Source organism: Acromyrmex echinatior, chromosome 2 (genome assembly GCF_024713525.1).
Source record: "Acromyrmex echinatior isolate Ae372 chromosome 2, ASM2471352v2, whole genome shotgun sequence".
Classification (NCBI taxonomy): Eukaryota; Metazoa; Arthropoda; class Insecta; order Hymenoptera; family Formicidae; genus Acromyrmex; species Acromyrmex echinatior.
In genome coordinates this window covers 13,754,081-13,778,146 of record NC_141853.1, presented here as the reverse complement: position 1 = coordinate 13,778,146, position 24,066 = coordinate 13,754,081, and the positions used below count along the sequence as shown (strand labels likewise).

At 30.5% G+C, this 24,066-nt stretch overlaps 5 protein-coding genes across 8 annotated transcripts in view; 3 read left to right on the top strand and 2 right to left on the bottom strand.

The window, feature by feature from the left end:
• The first annotated feature begins 1,962 nt into the window (after window positions 1-1,962).
• On the top strand, window positions 1,963-5,749 carry LOC105151823 (uncharacterized). Its single transcript, XM_011065756.2, has 5 exons — window positions 1,963-2,395; window positions 3,358-3,419; window positions 3,762-4,066; window positions 4,510-5,386; window positions 5,519-5,749. Exons 1-5 carry the CDS (start codon window positions 2,378-2,380, stop codon window positions 5,658-5,660), a joined length of 1,404 nt encoding a protein of 467 aa, XP_011064058.2. The 5' UTR covers window positions 1,963-2,377; the 3' UTR covers window positions 5,661-5,749.
• Window positions 5,750-9,591: 3,842 nt separating this feature from the next.
• LOC105151825 (uncharacterized) lies at window positions 9,592-11,720 on the top strand. Its single transcript, XM_011065757.2, has 3 exons — window positions 9,592-10,080; window positions 11,249-11,319; window positions 11,432-11,720. Exons 1-3 carry the CDS (start codon window positions 10,060-10,062, stop codon window positions 11,556-11,558), a joined length of 219 nt encoding a protein of 72 aa, XP_011064059.1. The 5' UTR covers window positions 9,592-10,059; the 3' UTR covers window positions 11,559-11,720.
• A 256-nt stretch (window positions 11,721-11,976) lies between these two features.
• Window positions 11,977-14,608, bottom strand: LOC105151826 (uncharacterized). 3 transcript variants are annotated; one of them, XM_087402499.1, is made up of 5 exons: window positions 14,466-14,602; window positions 13,781-13,852; window positions 13,285-13,496; window positions 12,660-12,946; window positions 11,977-12,255 (listed from the first exon to the last, which is right to left on the bottom strand). In XM_087402499.1, the coding sequence occupies exons 3-4, from the start codon at window positions 13,407-13,409 to the stop codon at window positions 12,697-12,699; spliced, it is 375 nt and encodes a 124-aa protein (XP_087258625.1). In that variant the 5' UTR covers window positions 13,410-13,496; window positions 13,781-13,852; window positions 14,466-14,602; the 3' UTR covers window positions 11,977-12,255; window positions 12,660-12,696. The 3 variants fall into 3 exon arrangements, with proteins under 3 accessions (XP_087258625.1, XP_011064060.1, XP_087258626.1); XM_011065758.2 differs by lacking the exon at window positions 13,781-13,852 and having other exon boundaries at window positions 13,285-13,340; window positions 14,466-14,608; XM_087402500.1 differs by lacking the exons at window positions 13,781-13,852; window positions 14,466-14,602 and having other exon boundaries at window positions 13,285-13,600.
• A 4,750-nt stretch (window positions 14,609-19,358) lies between these two features.
• The window catches only part of LOC105151827 (uncharacterized), a 67,222-nt gene continuing 62,514 nt past the window's right edge, over window positions 19,359-24,066 (top strand). The window contains exons 1-3 of one of the 2 annotated variants that reach the window (XM_087402497.1): window positions 19,359-19,928; window positions 20,340-20,466; window positions 20,764-20,874. In XM_087402497.1, the coding sequence (XP_087258623.1) occupies window positions 20,834-20,874 (41 nt within the window). In that variant the 5' untranslated portion in view covers window positions 19,359-19,928; window positions 20,340-20,466; window positions 20,764-20,833. Of the gene's footprint in view, window positions 19,929-20,146; window positions 20,467-20,763; window positions 20,875-24,066 lie in introns of those variants that run through there. The other variant, XR_015544022.1, reaches the window with a different exon arrangement.
• Spase12 (Signal peptidase complex subunit Spase12) lies at window positions 22,043-23,651 on the bottom strand. Its single transcript, XM_011065761.2, has 3 exons — window positions 23,498-23,651; window positions 23,152-23,211; window positions 22,043-22,495 (listed from the first exon to the last, which is right to left on the bottom strand). Exons 1-3 carry the CDS (start codon window positions 23,540-23,542, stop codon window positions 22,313-22,315), a joined length of 288 nt encoding a protein of 95 aa, XP_011064063.1. The 5' UTR covers window positions 23,543-23,651; the 3' UTR covers window positions 22,043-22,312.

Genomic DNA, 24,066 nt, shown 5'->3' with positions numbered 1-24,066 from the left:
CTTATAAATTTCTTTTAATTAACATGTGTTTATTATAAAGGAGGATGTTAAGTTAGGGCTGTTTTTCGGTTAAAATGAAAAAGTTCCGAGATGTATAAATTATGTGTCATATTAAAACTGAAAGCAGAGTCAAGTGTATCGGTTATCTTGAGGATTGTTAACTTAGTCCTTTAATATGACATATAACTTGACATCTCGAAACTTTTTCATTTTAGCAAAGAAGCAGCTCTAATTTAACATCCTTCTTTATTTGCATCATGAATAAAAGTTTATTTGACATCTCAAAATCGTTGCGTGCTTTTTCAGGTAATACCAATTCATTTATCAGGTAATATCAATTTACATAATTACATTTATTTAATATCCATATACTAATTCAAATATTAATTAAACAAATGCTTTATTCATTTTATACAATATAAGGTAATATCGATTATAAGGTAAGACTTATTCTAGAAGCTAGTAATCATTAATAATCTAAGAATATCTTTGATTAAATGACAAGATTTGAAGTAGTAATGCAATTAATTTAAAACTCATATATAATCTCTTTAACTTTACAATAATCTACATATATATATATATATAGTAAAAATTGCGTTTAAAATTAAATGAGTTTAAAATTAAGATAAAATATAAATACGTTATTATGCAGAATCTTCGAAGTATAATTATATCAGAGCTAAATTGCTTTTGACTACGATGTGTTTGTGTTATCTATATACACTGATTATATGTTATTTGCGCGTTCGTACGTTATTTGCTCGTTCTAGTTTGCGGTGAGTCGATATCCGCGATCGGTTAAAATCTGTATAATTAATACAATTGCTTAATCAGTATAGAATTAATTTCTCTCACGCGATATGCGTAACAAACGATAAGTGATCGTTGCTGATAAGTTAAATCATGTATGTAAGTCATATCTGTGTGTGCGTGTAAACGTATATAATTCTGTGTTACATTATTATAGGTATTTTGTAAGGAAATCTATGCGTTCCCATACAATTAATACTTTATGAATAATGTATATGTTATCCGAGAAGAGTTAATGTTTATTATCATATCGCATAATTTATATATGTCATTGAAAAAGATGTATGATTTGTGTATGGTTTTAACACACCGATGCCAACTTTGTGCAGGGAAATTAAAATATTATCTATTAAGAAAAATTGTTAACAGATTTTACTTAAATTTTGTAAGTGGTGATTTTGCGACATATTGTGACTTATTATAGTTTCTATATCATTCGTTGGCCTGTACTTGCACTTACTCAAATAAAGAAATTGTAATTAATAATTTATTATCTATATTTATTATCTATATTTATAAAAATAAATTCGATAATACACGATAATAAAGATCAAAGATCATATGTTTAAATTTCGTGTTCTTATGCAGTACGTAAACATGCATTTCTTTTATAACTGAAATATTTGAGCAGGAATTATAAAGAGATATGCGAGTTGTTTATAATATTCTATTTTCTAGTTCATTTTATTCTGGAAATCGGGGAAAGTGTATAACCAATAAAAGTAATAGTTCTGAATCGATGTTAATACTTTTTCTATCTACTCACATATCGCGCCAAACTCATAAATCATAAAGATCAATCATTGCAATGCGCTTATCACGAATTGCCAATTGCAATGGAATTCTTAAATAATACGGTGCGAGAAAAAAATAACCAGCAATATCTTTGATTAATCTACAAATCAGTTAATCTACCAATATAATTTTTGCTCGCGCAGAGATAAGGTCAGATTAGTATAATAAGAAGATCAGGACAATCATGAAAGAAAATCTTTTCTCCGCTTTTTTCATTTCTCTTTCGTTTATAAAATTTATTTTTGGTATACAACAGTTGTGAAGTATCAGCTGTAGAAACTAGTAAGACATTATACTGCATATGCTCTGATTACCGAAAAGAATAGTTAATGGCAATCAATCATCATAAATATCGATATACATATGTCGGCAAAATCGAGAAAGCTCAAACGTGAATTTCTCTACCAACTGAATTTCTGACCAAGCTGGGTCACGGTTGTTCTTGTTCACAGAAACGCATTACGTGCCTACATGCAGCAGGCATCATCTGGTACATGTACTTCGGGTATACGGCGAGGAGGTATGCCCACCAGTTTTGTACGTCATCACGCGGTCGGTTTCTTTTTGAGTGTTCTTCCGAGAGTACCTCCGGTGCGGTGGTACCCGATCTTTATTTCATCCCCACTCCGTTCTTCCGGTATTTCCTCTCGTCTGGTATATATACAGGTAAGACCGCGGCTGCACATATATGACAGTGTATACCGGGTCGCCGTGGTGAGCTGTGGAGGAAGGAAAAAGTTCAAGATCCAGTAGCGTCCTGGATACCAGAATGGAAATCAAATACGCTGTAAGATATTTAAATGGATAAAAACCGTCGTTTCACTGAGAATACAGGACTTTGCGTGCAATTGATGTTTGAAAGTGTCTTCGTTCAGTGGATTTTTTCGCATCCAAATCTACAATCGCGCGAATGACAGTTTTATAATTTCGCTCGAACTATTGTAATAATTAGAAACTTTAACTTAATAAGAATAATATATAATAAAATAGTTTTCTGTGTACAGTAATTAAATTTTAAAGTTGTAAGTCGAAATTAATGATTACAAACAATAAAATTTTGGTTATCAGAGCAGATCTTTTTTTGATACAGAAAAAATAATTTTCTGAAAGAGTTTAAAATTGTACTTAATTATAATAAAAATTTTCAACACACTATATATATTTATAATGCATGTTTTTGTTATTAATAAAAAATTTGATTAATTAAAAAATTTTATTGTAACTGAGAATTGTTTGCTTTAGCAATTATTTTCAATTTTATTTTTTGTTACACAATAAAAAATCGATTTAAAAATCAATAACAATATTTAATGTAAAAAATATTGTTAATAAGATTTTTATTTCTCAATACCTAAATGATGATTTTATTTTGTAAAGTATAAGAAAAAAGTTATAAATTACTCAATTTTCAGTTTTTTTTTGTTTATAAAATCCTTACTTTTTTGACATTTATGGATGTAATAGAACTTTATATTTTTTTTCGTCATCTAAAAATACATAAGAATAATCATTCAGGTTTTGAGAAAGAGTAATATTGTAAATCAATATTATATATGTAATCTTTCCGATTTTTTATTTTGTAATGCATACAAGGATACTCATAAATAATTCTCGGAAACAATATGGAAAACAATAAGTAAAATACGTTTTTTAAGTTATATGATACCGCGTTTAGCATTACATTTATTACATTCATATAGTTGAAATTAAAAAAATAATGGATTATTAAGAAGACTTATTTAATTGCAGATAAAGGTCATCATTCTTGCAAATATTCTATCAGTAGGCTTCGCAACCTTTGGACATGAGCAGTGAGTCCCAATCATAAAAATATTAGTAAAATTTATTATAATGATCGATGATGAATTATGTTTTCAGAGAATGTTAGATTCAATTTTATAATTAAAAATAGAGAAAATACCAACAAAATAAATTTATATCATTTTATAGCAGCCTACTTAAACACTCATGTGTAATTAATTACACGTTTGTGTATAATTAATTTATTCAGAAATGCAATTAATTCATGTACAAATTAGTGAAAGAAGATGAGAAATAAGATTCTTCGCATATCTGTAATTACCGACATCTTAAAATGTACGTTAATTAGGACCGCGCTGTTCCTCGTTTTAAGCACACTTTTTATATTTCAGTGTACATATAAGGATACATTTACCGGAGGTAGTGCAGCAACATGAAAAACATATCATAAAATATGAAGATCATGGCGGAGGAGGTCACGGAGGTGGAGGTGGAGGCGGCGGAGGTGATGATCATCACATTGATGTTTCCGGTCCTGGAGACATAGGAGGTGGCCATGGAGGGGGTTTCGGAGGAGGTCATGGAGGTGGATACGGAGGAGGCGGTGGTTTCGGAGGTGGTTTTGGAGGGGGTCATGGAGGAGGTGGAGGTTTTGGAGGTGGTCACGATATTGGTGGTCATGACGATATTGGCGGAGGTAAGGAGAAATTGTTATGAAAGATACATTCTAATTTTGAATGTTGTTATTTTTTAATAATATTCAAAGTATTAATATCAATTTTTTTTTTGTTTATAAAATGAATTTGTAAAGATAGAGGTATTCAGGAAAAGAAACGCCGGAAGAAAAATAATATATTATACTATGTATTATTTATTAAGCAATGAATATATGTGATTAATGACTAAATGCATTCGTGATAAAATGCATTAAGAAAATGCAAAGAGATGAAATTAAAGTTTCCACTTAATAATTATTAATGTAAATTATTTTAAACATGAATAGAAATTTATTCTATTTTTATCTTGTTTAAATAAAAAATTCCTTTTTCTTTCTTCTTTCATTCTTTTTCTCTTTCTCTTTTTGTATCATATTTATGATATCAAAATAAATAAAATGTTAAAAACAATAATTTATTTTAGGTGGAGATATCATTGTAGATCATGGTGGTGGTCATGGAGGAGGAGGTTACGGCGGTGGCGGTGGTTTTGGAGGTGGCCATGGAGGAGGTGGTTATGGCGGCGGCGGAGGAGGTGGTATCATCATAGATCATGGAGGACATGGTGACAGCGGCGGCGGAGGTTTTGGAGGTGGTCACGGAGGCGGCGGTTACGGCGGCGGAGGTGGTGGAGGCGGCGGTATTATCATAGATCATGGAGGACATGGCGGCGGCGGCGGCGGCGGCGGCGGTTTTGGAGGTGGTCACGGAGGCGGCGGTTACGGCGGCGGAGGTGGTGGAGGCGGCGGTATTATCATAAACCATGGAGGACATGGCGGCGGCGGCGGCGGCGGTTTTGGAGGTGGTCACGGAGGCGGCGGTTACGGCGGCGGAGGTGGTGGAGGCGGCGGTATTATCATAGACCATGGAGGACATGGCGGCGGCGGCGGCGGCGGTTTTGGAGGTGGTCACGGAGGTGGCGGTTACGGCGGAGGAGGTGGCGGAGGCGGCGGGATTATCATAGAGCACGATGAACATGGTGGTGGCGGCGGCGGTTATGGAGGTGGTGGTTTTGGCGGAGGACATGGAGGTGGCGGCGGTGGCTTTGGAGGAGGTGGTGGATACGGAGGAGGACATGGTGGTGGTTTTGGAGGTGGCCACGGTGGTGGATTTGGAGGTGGCCACGGCGGTGGATTTGGAGGTGGTCACGGCGGTGGATTTGGAGGAGGAGGTGGATATGGCGGCGGTGGTGGCTTTGGTGGTGGTCACGGAGGAGGTGGATTTGGTGGACATGATATCGGTGGAGATGATCATGGCTCCAGCGGTTATGGCAATAGTATATCATCTGATTTTGGTAGCAGGTAAATGTCGAATTTTGCTAAAGTTAATTTACATTTGTAGAAATAAATATTAATAAAAAAAATAATAAGTCTCAATTATTGTACATAAATTATCTTATACACGTATAATATTTCATATTGATATTTTTTCAGTGGCCACGGCGGAAGCAGTTACAGTTCTGGCGGCTTCGATTCCTATTCAAGCGGTCACGGCGGTGGCGGTGGAGGTGGCGGTGGTGGTGGTTACGGTGGAGGTCATAGTGGTGGTTTCTCCGGTTATCACAAAAAGAAATAAGAAATTATTCTACTGTAATCAATACAAGTTGGACATTGCAGTTATTTACAGTTATAAATATCTGCACACTGACATATTTCCAACTGATATTTGATTGATTGATACAAAAGCAAGTTTAAATCTTCAGTAGAAATCATTACGCTGCCACTTTAATTGTGTGATATACCATATATACAAAGAAGAATTTAATATTGTTTATTTTTTTTTGTACGAATTTTAAGACTGAAATTTTGTTGGTTTTTTAAATTTTTATTAGTAATTTTTTATAACAATATCAACAGAAATATGTTAAACGAGACTATTTCACTGGTTTTACATCTGATTATTATTTGACATAACGAAATGACGACAAACTGACATACGTAATTTATATTTCTATAAAGTCATAGGAAAGACGGATGTATAGATTCATCAAAAAATAGTTTCTTTAAACAATTAGTCAGTAAAAAATTAATTTGACATTTTTTAAAAATAAATTATCTTACTCTTTGTAGACTAATGTAGACCATTGTATCAAATAGACCCGACTTAATTACTATATTTATGACGCCGTAAAAACTAGATTAGACAATTTTTTCAATTGTTATAGAATAATAAATTAATACAGTAAAATATTGAAACAAATACACGCTGACTTAACTCGACTAATTTTTACGACAGATTTATGATACCGCGAGAAAAATTTATCATAAAAATAATTATTTTTTGGAAATATTATTTGAATACTTGAATTTATATACGATAAATCACAAATTTTTAAAAATATGTATTGCTGAAGACATTACTTTAGAAGTAGATATAGTAGAAAATGGGAATATTTACAATTATAAATTCAAGTAAGCGTTAAAGACATTTAAACTGGTTTGTGATAAAAGCTATTAAGCGCATATAATTATAAAAATCGTAATAATTCATGATTACGATTATGTTACACATTATTTTTTATTATTTTTATATTTTTATACCTCATTTTTAAATCCGGCACGCACCTCAATTTAGATCTTTACGTGCCTTGCTCACCAAGCACTTTAGAAAATATACACAATTTTTGCGATCAAAAAATAATTAAATATATATATATATATATATATATATAATGTTTGTACATATAATATATTTTGTAAATAGAACATTGTATTATGATGTTGTTCCAATAAAGTTTTTGTATGTTTTTAATATATGACATTATTTTTTCTTTATGTTTGAATTATATACTCAATTAAGAATGGATGTTCTTATCACAAAAGAAACTGACAACACTGGGTCATCAAATATGCAGGAAGCCAACACACACTGATAGATACTTACATGCGGAATCACCATCCAGCACAAAAATAGGCAGCAATTCACTCTTGTGCATAGAGCATTATATATCCTCTGATAGAGAGATACTAAATCTGCAGACAGAATTCAACCACTTGAAATAAACCTCGCAACAGAACGGATATAAACAGGAGGATATAAACAGAACAATCAATACAGGCTTAGGACAAGAAACTCATATACACACAACACCACAGAATGAGTTAAACAAAAGAAGTCTTTCTATCCTCCCATATGTAAAAGGAAATAAACAATAGACTGGATAATCGACAAGATTTTGAAGAAACACAATATCTGTTCATTGCACGGTGTTGAATTATTATTGTTGAGTAATTGCATTAATAACATATTCATTTTTTATAAATAATTTTTGAATAAAGTTTTATAGGGTTTTTGAATATAATGATATACTTAGCCAATTATATCTATTAAACTTGTACTTATTTTTGAACAGTTTACTTTTGAATAAAATATAAATTTTTTTAAATTTTATATTAGCAAAGTGTATATTAGCAAAGATTTCGCTTTCACTTGCATTTTTTGTTTTATTATCCATTAATTTCTAATTTACATTAATACTTGTCCATACATTATAGTAATATTAGTATGATCATTTATCACGATAAATGATAAGGAAGTCTTGCAGGAAATAACTTACGAAGATGGTTAGTATGATCGTTAGTATATAACAAACATAAATTGTAGCCTCTTATTTCCGCTTAATATCTCAATGTAATGCAGTAACAAAAATATCGAACAACATCAATTACATGATATTTTGTATATAATAAATTTATTGAATGTGTATTCACACAAACTGGCAAAAATTTAACAATAAAAAAGAATATATTGATATTTGCATATTTAAATTTTGTTTTTTAAAAATCATTTTTTTAAATAGAAAAACATTGAAAAAAATGTACATATTTTTTAATAAAAAAATGCAAATTTGATTTGTTTCTACTTAAATCTCCAGCACCTAACAAAGAGTTTGAACTTTTTTAGACAATATTGGAAGTTCAGAATAAGCGGAAATTAGTTTAGATGATGATGCAGATTGTAACTTGTAGACAATGCAGAAAAAAATTTTAGATTTTTCTATAATGAATTTCAAGAGTTCAAAGGATGATAAAAATTATGATTATTATATAAGTATTATTATATATGTTATAGTTATTGTTAAATAATAACTATAACATATTTTCTAAATTACATACTGCGTGTTTATACCTAAATAAAAAATAAATAATACTCGTGTTAAGATTAATTTAAATATTTATGCTAGTTATTAATTAAATATACTTATTTCTGAAAAAGTACAAAATTTTATAAAGTCCATTATTTGATTTTTTTTCTATTTATATCTCTATCCCTACGTCTTTTATTATTCATTAAATATATCTGTCTCTATATCATATTATACGATTTGCTTTCTGTAAGAAAAGAGGAATACTTCTATTCAGGGATATATATATCAAACATGATTTTCACTTCTTAATGAGTACATCAATTTTACGTAGCGCTTTAATCTCGACATCTGTTAACTGGCATTAAAATAAAATCGCATTTGAATCGTAAAGTGCGTTAACGCTGGATTAGTTTAAAATCGAAAGTAAGCAGAAAGTGAAAGAACCAATCATGTAATAAACGAGGTGCGATTTCACTTGTATGTATGTAAAATATAACTGTTTACACATGTGTCATGGAACACTAAAACGAGAATAATAACCTGTATTCTTATTAATCCATAAAGAATATCACAAAGATATGATTATACATTGAAAAATTCTCTTTATTATAGAATATATATATATATATATATATATATATATATATATATATACATATGTGTGTATATATTCTATAATAAAGAGAATTTTTCAATTTGTGATTATATTTTTATTACAGTATATATATATATATATATATATATATATATATATAAAAGGCTATTATAAAATAAACCTACGAGAAAAAACTCGTAAAGAGAAAATGATATAAAATTTGTTACATTTGTTATTGTATTTTATATTTTTAAATTATTGAAAGTAAAAAGAAACAACATTCTCGGATTACATAGGTAATATTTAAAAATAATTTAAATAAAGAAGAAAATTGTCTTTTAAGTAGTTATGTACTTAGAAATATTATAGACATGTTTAATCATAAAAATCGAGAGTATATCGTAATGGATTACGTAAATTGCATAAAAGTTCATAATGTAATATCTTTAATTAATTGGTTATATATACATAATATGTAAGTGACTAGAGATTATTAATCAACCGTGATGACCGTTCTTATATAATAAATGTAATAAGCGACATAATTTCGAATAAGAATAAGAAATCGAATAAGAAATAAAATGGGTGGGAAAATCAGAATTCTTCGCAGTCGCTTTTTCGAGGAGTCATGCAATTTGTGCAACTTGAATTGCGGTAAATCGATTTCACTTGAAGGTAAAGAAAGGAAGTTATTTCATCAGAACAATTTTCTCTTTATGAGTATGTAATTCTTTTCATCTTTTATTTTAATTTTAACTAATAACTACTACTTCCTGACAATGTTGCTATGATATTTGATGAAGAAGCAACTCATTTACTTTCATTATATTTGGAGAATAATGCGTCGATTTTCTTTCGAAGGAGAAATCATACCGGCGAGTTTCCGGGTGTGTTTCTTTTTTAAGTGTATTTTGATACTTTCAAACTAGATAACTCGCAAAGGTGACCACACTCTACTGAAAGGTATGTAAGTCTATCTACAAATCAAAGCGTGAACGTCGAAATTTGCAACAGAGAACTTTGCGAAAATTATGTTTACGACAATGTGCATGTGAAACTACACGTGAAAATTTGCGTAAACCACTTAGGTGAGAGTGATTCAAGTGAAATAAAGTGGTTCATATAGGAACTGTTTTCAAGAAAACAAGTCCACCGTTGTTGTTCAGTTTTCATACACGGTTCACTGACTATGTTTCTATTTATAAGGCGGGCTGCGAAAGAGACTTTTAGTCACCACTAAACTCCGCTCTCAGAAGAGTTAAGCGCACATTTAGCGCATATATAGAGTGAACATGTTCAAATTCGAAATACACGTGGGTATCGGATTTGAGTGTGAATTCGTTATGTTGTGTGATGTCGATTCATTTAATTGAGCGAGACGAGATAAATGCGCTTGTATGGATGCTTAATAAAGTGACGATTTTATTTTTAGTTCTCCTTTCAGTAATATGCTAATCATCAATAGTTACTTTGTTGAAACAGAAAAATACAGATCAAATCCATTTTAGACGATGTACAACTTGTAGCAAGTTTTATGTGTAATACGAAAATATTTTGTTAATTTTACAAAATCTTACAAATTGAGAATTTTGTTGTATGCATATTCATTTTGTTTGAAATTTATTTTATTTTAGTATAATGTGAATGATAAAACAGGAAATACATTTTCTCTGAGATTTTTCTAATAAAAATTGTGTTAAATAAGAATAATATGTGCACTTTTTTATGATTAATAATTTTATAAAACACACAGTAGATTTTATTTTGAATTTATTTATTTACTTTATTTATTTATTTTTATTTTACGCTAAAGTATTTATTATTTTATAATAGGTTAATAAATTATGAGTAATAAATTGATTTTTATCACTGCATTGGTTTTTAACAATTAGCTTATTAATTACTTAAAAGTTAATTTTTTTTTAATAACATTTATTTTAAATTAATTAAAATAGAAAGAAAAAACCGACAATTAAAAAAATACAATAAAAAATATAAAAAATATATTATAAATAAACTAATTATTTCCTAATTAGCTTAAATATTAAATATTTATATAAGTATTTGTAAAAGAGAGATAATGACAAAAAAAACGAGAAAAGATTGATGTAATAATACATAAATTTACATTTCTATACGTCTAAATTTACATTTCTATGCGTCTGTATAAAAATTACCTCAAACATTCTCGATAATATCTCTTCTCTCATTATCAAATTAATTTTACCTAATAATTACAATTTTACGATAAATCCCTTTGATTATTATTACTTCCATTTTATTCTTCGATTTTCTGATAAAACCACAATGTATATGATTAACTTTTTCCAATAAAAGATAAGATCTATGATCTGTCTCTAATCCGATTATGGATTAAATCATAGGCGTATGCATGGTTTATGACGTGTAAAAAACAATGTTTTTAAATATTTCAAAATAAAATTTTTATTGTATTTCTTATGTAACATCTTTCTGCTTTAGGCTCTTTTGCTGGTTGTCACAATGGCTTTAGTATTGGCAATGCCGTATCCTGGTGGTCATCATCACGAACAGTAATTTTCTAGTTTTTGCATTATTGCTTCATATAAATTGCTTCTTTTTAAATGATATACAGTTTTATATGATACATTAAGATTATTTAGAGAAACTTGAAATTGCTTTTAGCACGCACTTCAAAATCCACGTGCCGTATCATATTCACGAACATCATCATACACACGTGAAGAAAATTTACATACCGATTCACGTCAAATCACACGATGACCATAAACACGAAGAGGTCGACTGGTAAATTATCTTCGCGATATTCTTATGATTAAGGAACTTTGTTATGACAGAGTTATTTAATCATAATCGTCTGATGATGTCTGAACGACTTGTTTGTTATCGTTCTATATTGTTAATTGTGTAAAATAAATCATATTTATAAACTAATGACTTGATTGAATTGCTTCTTCTTTTTTCCATCAATTTTATTCCTTATCTGCCATCAATTTGCTGACAGTTTTGAATATAACAAAATTTGTATCAAATATGGCGACTTTTTGTTATCAAAATTTGTAGCAGATAGTATTTAAAAAATTTCAATAAACTTAGCTAGATAGTCAAATGAATAATTTCTTTCCTTGTGGTTTCTACGAATTATTAATTTTTAGAATTGTAATTATTTAATAAAAATAAAGGAAATGAATAAAAGTACCATCCAAATATTTCTTTTTATATCAAAAGAGTTTATTATATAAAAATAATAAAAAAGTGTAACGTGAAGTAAAGTATATACAAGTATTTCGCTTCTGAGTACACATGCGTGCACAGAGTAGTTGGTTCTTACACTAAATTTTTAATGCTGTACTGGTGGCGCGAGTAATTTTGTACTGATCAGTTTCATCCTCTTTGTATTTTACGAGAAAACTTCTTATCAATGGATCCACAATGAGGAATGAATTTTATTAACTTTTACTTACTCGGATTCCACCTTGTACGGTGACCTGAAAACCCAGTTTACAAATCGTTAAGTATACGTATAAATCAATTAGCAAGTTAGAGTAATTATACTTTTACGATAAAAAAAATCAAATAGTATTGATAACTTATAGATATACATATTCACAATATATAGATTGTCCTAGACTTTATCTTGTACATTACTATTATAATAAAATATAATAAATTATTATATACTGTTATAATTAAAAAAAAGAGATATCCTACGTAAAGTATACTTATATAAAATTCTTTCCTTCTTTCTTGAAAATTATTGAAAAATATTTTTAAAAAAATTAAAATTACTGTAAAAATTTTAATATGTATTAAAAATGTGTCTTTTTTAATTTGATATAATTTTAGTGTATTAATCAGACCTTTGTTCAAATTACAAATAGACGGTACAAACCTATAACATAATTGGAATTGAAGACAAAGCCGTCCGTTTAAAACCAACCATGTTTCTCCTCATGTATTGGTACAGGGACGGGAACTTTATGTATAACTGGAACAGGTACGGCTACTTTTTCGACATGGTGAACAGGTACTGGGACTGGTACTTTTTCGACATGATGCACTGGAAACGGAATGTGAATGGGGACTTTCTCGACATGATGTACGGGCACGTGGATCTTTTTCGTGTGATGATGATGGATCGTATGTACTTTGTAAGGCACGTGGATTACATGATGTTCACTGAAATCATTCAATTTTTCATGTGATATCATATTTACAAGTAAATGATTTATAAGTAAAATTTTGATCGATATCAAATAAGATCAAATAAAATCAAATAAAAAAAAGAATATCATATTTAATTATTCTTCTTATTTATTTATTATTTTAATTGTTTGTTATTATGCAATGAGTAATCAAAATTATTAATAATTATACTATATAATAACTATCTATATTATATTATAAATAATTAAAATTATAAGTAATTTTAAAGAGAGGTGTGATGTTCTAACAGAGTGAAACTTCTAGATTAAAATATAAGTAAAAAAAAAAAAAACTGTTGAAGCGTTACTTACTGATGATGACCTCCCGGCAATGCCAAAACCACAGCCATTATTCCGAACACGAGCAACTGCAACACGAGAGGTGGGTGATCGCGGTTTGTTTGTAATATCGAAAGTGCGTCGCGTACAGAAGTCATTTAAATGCACGGCTTTTTTTAAATTCGCGTTTCACCATTCTTAAAATCCGTCTTTTTCCTGCGTAACGATGTAAAAGCACCGGGCTTCTATAAATTCAAGCAACAATGATTACACAAAACATTTTTTTATTTAAAGAATAGACATTGATATTTTTATGTATTTTGACGCTCTAAAATCGAATTCAATGTTCAAATTACTCCATCACATCACAAATTTTTTTATCGACGGAAAACAGCTCGATTTTCCAGTATTATTATTGTAACGTGATGGAGCAAATTGAACATCAGATTCTGTGTTTTAATACATAAAAATCAGCGTTAAAATACATAAAAATCTGATTTTTAGTTCAAACATTAAATTTTTGTTTTACCTGCTTGTGTTATCATTTACTTAATCAAGATCTCTCCAGTCAATGAAAAAACCAATTTTTTTTCTTTTTTTCCTAATGGAAGAATTTTAATGTTATAACAAAAGTTCGTAATTTTGGTCTTGAACGTAAGCTTTGAGATATATTACTAGTTTAAACGCATTACCCTCGAAAAATGTATATTCAATGATTATTTTATTGAATATTTATTTAGTCTAATTAAATACTGGAAAAAAATTACAGCTCTACAAACAGTCAATGGATTTTATCGCCGTATAGTAAGATAAAAGATATACATTAAAAAATTTTGCTTATCTGTCATATATCCTACGTTCGCTTTGGGCACACGCGTTGAAGCTTCATTCTACCTTTATCATTCATTATATTTCGGAAGAAAGATAGAATGAAACGCAGGGTTAATTAAAATTTCGCCTGAATAGGAAGAGTACAACTTAATTATACAAAATTACGATTTGAATATCAAGAAATTTCGAATATCTCCCGGGAACTCTCATCTTCGAGAGAAATTTTGCAATCACAAAGTCACATTTTTGCAAAATTGACGCGGTATACACTTAGTTGTACTGTTAAAATCACTGACGACCACAAAACCAAACGACGAACGTCGGAAGTACCGAAAAGAGTGCGATGAAAATAATACGTAGGTATATAATAGTAAATCACTCACAGCGATAGTGTGGGAGCGCATCTTCGACTCTGTTTGTTTTAATCGATCTACGGTTATTTTTTGAAAATTCACGGCGGCGATGACGGCTGTGCGTGCTGCACTGTTTGCAAACTGTGTCGATACGATTCTGTGTTTTGATCGTCGGGGATGTCCGCTTATAAAGAACGGACACGGCGATGATCAAAACTACCCGGTGAAATTGTACGGGGTGGGAGAGCAAAGTAGCTCGGGATCCAGGGGGTTACGTAAAAGCAAGGAAACGTACGGTCTGCGTTACGTTCGTTTCAGAGCTACGTAACTTTCCGTTGTGCGTACGATATGTGTAAGTTGCGTCTCGAAGGTGCGGGAAATGCGGCAATACGATCGAGCATGCGTGTGCCTCAGCGTACTGAGATCGGATTTTGCACGATAACGTGTACAATCGTACGTAACTCCAGCAATTTCCTTTTTCTCGTTCACGGATCGGATTCAGACTTGTTGGCGTTTGTCAAAATAATTTCTAAAAAAGTGTGAGTCCGCGATGGTTGTGACTTCCCCGATGAAAATAAAAATCAGAACGTAAGTATCGAATAATGGGAGAGTAACAGAAGTGTAAACGAAACTTCTAAAAGGCGAAAATTGGAACAATGAAATGTAAAAGAAGCATTTACGCTTCCTTTACATTTTGATGTTTCAATTTTCGCCTCCTAAAAGTTTCGTTTACTCTTCTGTTATTCTCCCATTACATTTAATTTATTGTACACATATGTAATAATTATTGAAATTACTTACTGGATTATTTTGATAAATGTATTGCTAAATGACGTCCAGTTTAATACGTGTGAAAACTTTTTTTTTGATTGTATAACAATAATGAATTGACTTATTAAGTGAAAGTATTACTTTGTTTATCTTAATAACGTGCATTGTAATTAATATTTTATAGAATGATATATTATATAATAATACTATTATTCTGTAACTTTAATTCTTATTGTTTTTCATCATTATAATTCATCATTGTAATTTCGTATTTAAATTAATTATTATGATATAATAAAGATGGTATATGTAATTTACATAAAAGAACTTCTGTGAGAGTGAATAGAAAAAGTGAGAGTGCGCACAAAAATCTGAAAATTTCTCGAAAACATAAATTTCTCATTAGTTCATAAATTAATTTATATATTCTGTTATGTTATAAAAATATCAGGAAATAGGCGTTACGTCACGAAGTGAAACACTGTTCTCCTCTCTTGATCTGAAAAATATTTCATTGGATGTGTTTTTTCTTTTCCTTTTTCTTTGACCAACGCACAATAGATAGAGATGGATTCTCTCATTGTAATACTTTTACTCTTGATTATCCTATAAAAAGATTACACTATATTCGTGTATATGCACGAACGCAGGAAGTCCTCACTTTAGCATCAATAAATTGTACTGATTTCACTCGTAGCATTGCGTCGTTGAAACAGCTTCTGGTTTTAGAGAGAAACTTAAGTCTGATTAATTCCGTAAAAGGTTAAAGTTCTATGAATTCATTATTAAGTGTGACACGATATCGCGACATATACATAATCGTCGTATATACATAATCCTAGTCACGAATGATATAATGAACGATTTCCCAAATATCGCGTGTGGAATTTGAAGGAAGTTAATTTACATCGTAATTGATTGCCTCTAATCGTAAATAAAATATTAGATTAGCGAAAGTTGGACACAAATACAAATGGACGCGAACACGTGTGAACATGATGCTAAATATATCATTATTGATGTAACGCGTGTACACGAATGATACCTTGCACACATAATTGCATACTGTGTATCGTGTTTCCCCTAACAATAATTTCCTTCCGTGATATTTATATATACTGAGAGCAAAAATTGGTTGCAATTACTATAATTTAACTGCAATATAACATAGATTATTCCAGCAATATTGCTCCAAGTTTCTGTGCTGTAAACATATATGATTTATAGTAATTTTTGGTACTAACGTATATTTTTTAATACAATTATAAATATAATATAAATAGAAATATAAATATAATATAAATATAATAAAAATATTAATATAATTATTATTACTAACATTATAGCAATAACTGTAGAAACTTCTAACCATAATTATTTTACCTTGCAATTATATGTATAATTATAAATACAAAACGTATATGTATAGTTTTTTCGCTGCGTTTATTGAATTCTTATAATTTACTTTAATAAATGCATTAATTTATAACACTTTGACTGTATAACACTTTAATACATTAATTTTTCATATGTGTTAAAATTAACACATTTATTAAAGTAAATTCTAAGGCTTATGCAGCGAAAGAAGTATTAATTTTAATTGCAATTGAATGAAAGATACAATTTCGAAATTACACATTAATATCTCGAATGGCAGTAAACGTGTCTAATTTTGTTAACTTAAATTTTTTTTATAGACGCATGTATCTTATCGATATCGTACATCAGCTGCATATAAGAATACTAGCATTCTTGCCAATTCTCCTGCATTCAGACCGATTACGAAGCTTTCCAAACAAACCATTCAGTGTTAAGACCAAGGTAACGATCAAGACCATGTTGTACATATTACACGCTCCACTGCAATTATGCTCTTTTCTTTTTTTTTTTTCGATAGCATATCGGCAGACCCAATCGGTGTAACAGGAAGTGGTGCAAGCTGCATACTTAAAATATTCATCATACAAGGAGAAAGCGTTTCGTAACCTCTTACACATTCGCCTTTGGGTATCTCAATACGAAGCAGGTAGCCGCTCGGTCGAAAAAAAGTCGAATAGGAAAAAAAAAATAAACATAAATATAAAAATATGATTGAGCGATTATTCGTTCCGATGAATTCATCAATATGGATGTCCCAGACCTACTGCATCAAAATTAATAAGCATTTAGAATTTGCGAATTATGTCTATTTAAATACCTCGTTTAGTTGTGATTGATATTTTGTTGCGAAATATTAACCACATCTAAATACATCAACTTTAAGCGATATCATTGGCTAATTCTAAATGCTTATAATTCAAGTACTATTATAGTCCCGACATTTGAGATATTAGAATTTTTGTCTCGAAATGGTTTTAGAAATTTGCTATTAGCAGTGTGGATCTGGTATATCTTCCAATTGTGTAAGAAGTAACGCCGAGCGATTTTTACCTCGCTATGTGCGCGCGTTAATGCGAGTTCTTTTTGCGTCTTGACCGGTAATGTGCTTCGAAGAACATGACACAATACATAATCTAATAGGGATTTTTTGTGATATAATATTGTATCTGAAAATGAATAATACTATTATGATGCAAAACAATTAATTGGTCCATTAAATTTTTATTTTACAAGATTATTTTTTCAAAACATTCTAATAAATTAATATTTATATTTTCATAAAAAAGTATCTTATAATTATTACACATTTTAATAATGTACGTATTTTGGAATCAAAAATTTTAATACAAAAATAGCACAATTACGATAGTAAATAAATAGTATTCATAAAAAGTAGTTCTTGAATAAGCAAATCAGTATTAATTAACAGTTGCAATAAACAGTTGGCCTCTGTAATTAGTATATTTATTATTAAATTTAAGATAACTTATTATTTTGAAACAAAAGAAATTTTGATCCTTGTCTTGATGCGTATGATAATATATAAAATGAATTTATATACATATATACGTCAAATTCTCCAAACCGCGAGCCAAGTTTCTATCTTAAAACGCAATTCTAATGGGGGTAAGTTTCGAATTACGCATGAAGCGCATGAGGTATCATCACAATATAATCATATCCAGCGACAGTGAACTTTTTAGTGCAATTTTTAGTGTGCGCATATATCGGTTTGTACACTTAGGAATATGGCGGACGTATTAGAAGCTTAATAGAAATTCAAATTTAAGAGCCTCTCCTATCATCTAACTCTACTGTGTATACTTCACAACATAGCGGTGAATCATGTGATCTAAGAATACTTACATCAAAGGTGCCGACGTTCAGTGTTGCTACTGGGTATGATTATCCATACAACACAGAAGATTGAAGCAATATTGCTGCAATGTTACAATATTGCAGACTGCAATATAATATTGCAGAGATATTATAGAAATGTATTAAATTAACAATATGTCTACAAAATATCAGTAGTAATATGCTTGTAATATTCTACAAACATTGCAAAACTGCAATTCTTTAATTGTTACAATAATATAAAAATATAAGTGTTTTTATAATATTTATGTAGTCTTTTAGTTTAACAGTCGTTTTTATGATATAATAATTAATATAATCCATTTTATATTTAAATAAAAAATGTATTGATCTATTATTTGACGGCTATTTTATTAGCTGAGTTTTATATTTATTTTAAATAAATATAAAAATGAAATCAAAAGATTGTATAATATCGAGTTTGGATATAATCAATGCATCATTATCGGATAAGACAATAAGCAATTAAGTTATTGAAAACAATTTATCGAAATATAAATTATGTGATCGATGATGTATTTATGCCTGATGTGACGCAAGAAACCAGCATTCGAACTTTATTAATAAATTTCATACTGTCATTTTTAAATTGATTTCAATTGATTCAGAGGTTGAAATTAAAAAGAATCACTGCGATTAATCCATGATTAATTTACCAAGCGACTGTATTATTAATGTGGATAATATTTGTAGTTTGTTCACACAAACCTGTTTTATCCTTACGAATAAATTTATCCTCCAGAATTAATATCACATTTATTGGAATATTTTATGGTTTTACCATAAAAAAATTGCTTTTGGAAAGCACATATCGCTAGAAATGCGATTTGTAGAAAAATTAAAATTAGTGATATATATATGTATAGAAATAGTTCTCATTTTAGAGAGAGTTTTCGTAAAAAATTTATCAAATACATTACAGTGCAATATTGCTGGAACGTTTTGTTGCAATATAACAAAAAGCGGACACCTTAACATTGTTGGAATTTTGTAACAATGATTCAGCAACGTTTCGCAACCACCATGCAATATTGCAATGTTTCAGTGAAATCATTCTTCAATGTTTTTGCAATCTTTCTGTGCTGTATAGTTATGTGTGTCTTCCAACAAGCGACACAAATGACACGGTGTGACACAATGGATTACATCCTTGTTGTTTGCCAATGTTAAACAAAGATGACATGATCACTGTGTCGCCCTATACTGTGGTATCATTTTATCCTTCATGCGCTTCATACTTCAGAACACACCTGAGACCTCGGGAGTACCGCCTGAAGTGCCGCGCGATCGTCACTTCTAACTTCGATAAAGTAGTGCGTACGTGATCGTCATCGTGATCGTCACGGACATCACGATGATGTCACGTATTTACATTCGTGATAATTTTTCGCTCGATATTAGTTGAATAAGAGTACAGTCAGCCTCAACATAATGCTACTGATGCTTTGAAGCATTTTTTAAATGGTAAACTTTTTTTCTAATTGGTAAATTAAATGCTTTGAAATATTTGTAATGAGACTTGAGACCGCGTAAGCCTCCATAGGAGTCTCCTAGAAGCAAAAAGGATTAGATTCTCATTGGGTACTTTCCATTGGATGACATAAGTCGACATAAATGTCGTTTTATTCTTCTTGTGGCATTCGGGGAGATGCTATTATATGCGCTACATTATCATTCTATCTTCGTTGTTTAAACGTTAAAACAAGGATAGAATGACACAAATAGCGCTAATAGCGTCTCTCCGAATGCATCTTTGACATTCAGAAAGTGATTCACAAAGATAGAACGATACTTGTGTCGACTTGTGTCATCAAATGGAAAGCACCCTTTGATTAGAGGGTTTGAAGCTAACCTGAGTCGACTTTTCTATTGAAGAAGATCAAGAAAAAGAAGCGCATGATCTCGTCGTGTATCAGAAAGATGCAGTAACGATGGAACGATGAGGGAGAAGATTGAGAGAGCATCGATTAGATAGCAGTGATGCAGCTGGATACAGCCAAGAGTGAGTAATTTATTTGAGCCTGTTATTTGTCGTTGCACCCCAAAATTTAGTGCCATCTTGGCTGCACTAAAAATTTTGTTTCTCGCTTTCGCCAAATTTTATGTACATACATAGGATGGATATATTCCGTTTTCAACAAGCTATAAGTATCGTTACAAATAACGAGTGACTTTTCCAATTCTAATGTTCTTATATAAAAAATTTGCAACGAAATTATTAAATTATTATTACAACAAAATAACGATAAATAGTAACGGCCGGCGTTACAAGTAATGCGTACTTTCTTTCCCTGTATAGATATATCTATTTTATTTTAAATACGAGCGAATATAATGTATCGACTCAGCCACAAAGATTATTATTACCTATGAAGCCGATCGTTTATTTTAATCTATGGAAACAGCACAGGTTAGTTGAAATATTTAATATTAAAAAAAAATCGACTCGAAATTCGTAAGCCATTTTCGAAATATAAGTTGTGAAATATAACAGCTTAAATTTTTATAAATTTACAAACTCATTTGACTTAGAAGTAGTGTAAGCAGGAAAGGAGAGAAAGCCTTGGACATTATAATTTAACTATATCATATCTAAATCCCAGTCTTTTTTGAGCCGCGACAATTATCGTCTTTGCACGAAACCGCTATTTGTGAAAGTCAGTGTAGGTGCGGTGATTTTGAAGGAAATGATGGTCAGATAGTTGGCGATCGGACAAAATAAACAAGCGTGATCGATGAAAGTCAAACGTTGGAACTCGCCCAACGGCTCTGATCAAGATAACGGCGCGGCGTGTTGCAATGGCGAAGGACGCGTAATTGATCGATTAATGATTTGCGAGAAGTGATCCGTGGCCATTGCCATTTCTGTTACGATTATATAAGAATACAGTTCCGTTACGGAAGGGAAACGCTATCGCTCGTGTGAAATTGTTGCAAGTGTATAAGGATTACGTTTGGATATCCTCCTTTTTTTTTCTTTACGTAAGAACCTGTAATGTGAAACTGAAGCGATGTAACATCGGGCAATTATTTGATTATATATTATTGCCTTACACTTTCTTGAACTTACATTATGCGAAATGGTAATTATGAATGTTTTATGTATAACGCGATGAGATAATATGCTCGTTCGAAAGAAATTATTCGAGAAAATTATTAATTTTTCCAAATTAGCGAGCCGCTTATTAAATTTAATTATATCTAGAAATCTCATTTTTTAAATATATTGCTTACATATGTATCAAGCTTATTGAATAATCAAATGACTTTAATCGTTTCTGTTTTCAGCATTTATTAATTATGACAATTAATAAATGCTGAAATTTTATTATATAATGCACACGAAGAAGAATTGGATGTACAGTACTGCATAATATAATAATAGAGAATAATTAAAACAGGATTATTTTTAATGCAATACAATTTATCTGTATATAACAGATTTACTTGATTTATTTTATTCCTTTCATCAAAATCATCAATTCGGCCGGCATGAAAATCTTATTGCTCTTAAAATTTTCTTTTATCTTATTATTTATAAATTACTTAAATTCGTAAAAATATTTTTCGTAAATATATTTTTATGCAAATATTATTTTATTTGTAATTCGCATTTACAACTAACACACATTAAAGTACAATATTTGTGTATCTTACAAAAAAGAAATCTAAAGTCTTTCACATTCATACTTGTTCTAATACGCACTTGTATTCATACATTAAGGACATTTGTATCTCATAATTGCAACTGAAAATGCTCAGTGGTACATATGCACTATCAGCAATCAATTCATATTGAAGATTGCATAATATATTAGATTTTGTTAGAGGTGTTAAATGTCAGGCAATTATTTTTTCTTTTTGAGCTTTGGAACAACTTCAAACTGTGGTTTTTGCCAGTCCAATGGTTTACGACGGTACATAGGCCATGGAGGAACAGTGATTAATGCTGCCATAACAAATCCAGCACTTAGAATATAGATTGTTTGCGAGAATTGTTGAATGGCATATCCCCAAATGAAGCCGACTACCTGTAAAAAATATGTATAAGTTTGATTAAAAAAGTAAAGAACGTTGTAGCAATCACTCCTAGCATGATATTAAAATCTATTATGCATATTTGATATTGACTACATATGTAATGTTAAACGGGCACAACGTATCTTTGAATAGCGTTGGGAAGCGTTGTAAAGAGCATAATCAGTAATCAGTTGCTTTATTGTCAATTCATTTGATAAGCATAGAAAGCATTTAGACTGGATTGTCTGATGAAAAACATACGGTGATATCTTCTAATCGACATTCGTCATAAGATAATTGCCATGTATGGTGAAAATTGTGTTATAGAAAATGAAATAAATTGAAGTCAATTGGCATGGTGTCTTCAGTGATTAGAAATCATATCACATTGCATGTTGTTCTTCGTAAGATGAATTTTTGAAATGAATTTTTATTTTTTGACTTAATGAGTGAACTGGACGGCTCCTGTTTGAGGACACATGATGTCACATGCACATTACACACATGTAACATTACATATGTAGCCAACATCAAATGTACATAATAGACTTTGATATCATGCTGGAAATAGCTGCAATCATCTTTTCATTTGATCAATCTAATTCTATATTATTTCAACTATGATAATAATTTCAAATATTTTCAACATTTTTAAATGGTAGCTTACCCCAAATAACGTTATTATGACCCGCGACAATTTCTCCGCTCTAGCTTGGCCATCATAATCCTAAAACAAATAGCATAAATAATAAGAGTACATAAATTTATAGGGCTTGGAAATAGCATATATGGAATACAAATTTACAAGTAACTAATAAACATAGAACTAACAAATTTATTTATAGATTTACAATGTTATTTAAGTAAATACATAAATTATTTCGCGGTATCAATCGCATTGACATATGGTGCCTTGGTAATCCTAACCTCGCGAATAAGGAATGCACTCGCCTTGGACATATCGTGGATTGATATTCATTTCAGCGTGATTATTCAAAGACTTCGTTACTTACCATATGCGTTGGAATGGATTTGAAGTATTGCATCCACGCGTTCATCGTGAACAAATATACAAACGTGGCTACGAAGAACACGAGCTGACAGAAACGATTACCGATTACTTCGATTTGAGATCGATTCGAGACTTCGACTCTTTCGAGATAATCGAGACGTGGACAATAAGTGATTGTGTATTGATCGCGCAGACGCGCGCGAATTTTAAAATGCATTTCAAACTGATTACTAACAATGGCTGTGTTCCAAAATTCACTGTCAGTGCTGAAAATGTATAATATACGTGATATAGACGTGACGTAAATTTTCAGCGCTGACAATGAATTTTGGAACACAGCCACGAAATACAATATATACTTTTTTACATTATGTCCGTCGCAACAGTTAATGTAACATGTTAAGTGTCGATACGTTGCATATGTAACGTCAAAAGTTTATCCAATTTTTGATATATTTTTGTAAGTATTTTATTTAAGACTCTACTTAAGACACCAGTCTCAAATGTAATAGGCTTTCTACAGTAAGCCATAACTTAGCTTTAACTCTTAAGCCATAAGAAATCGATTAA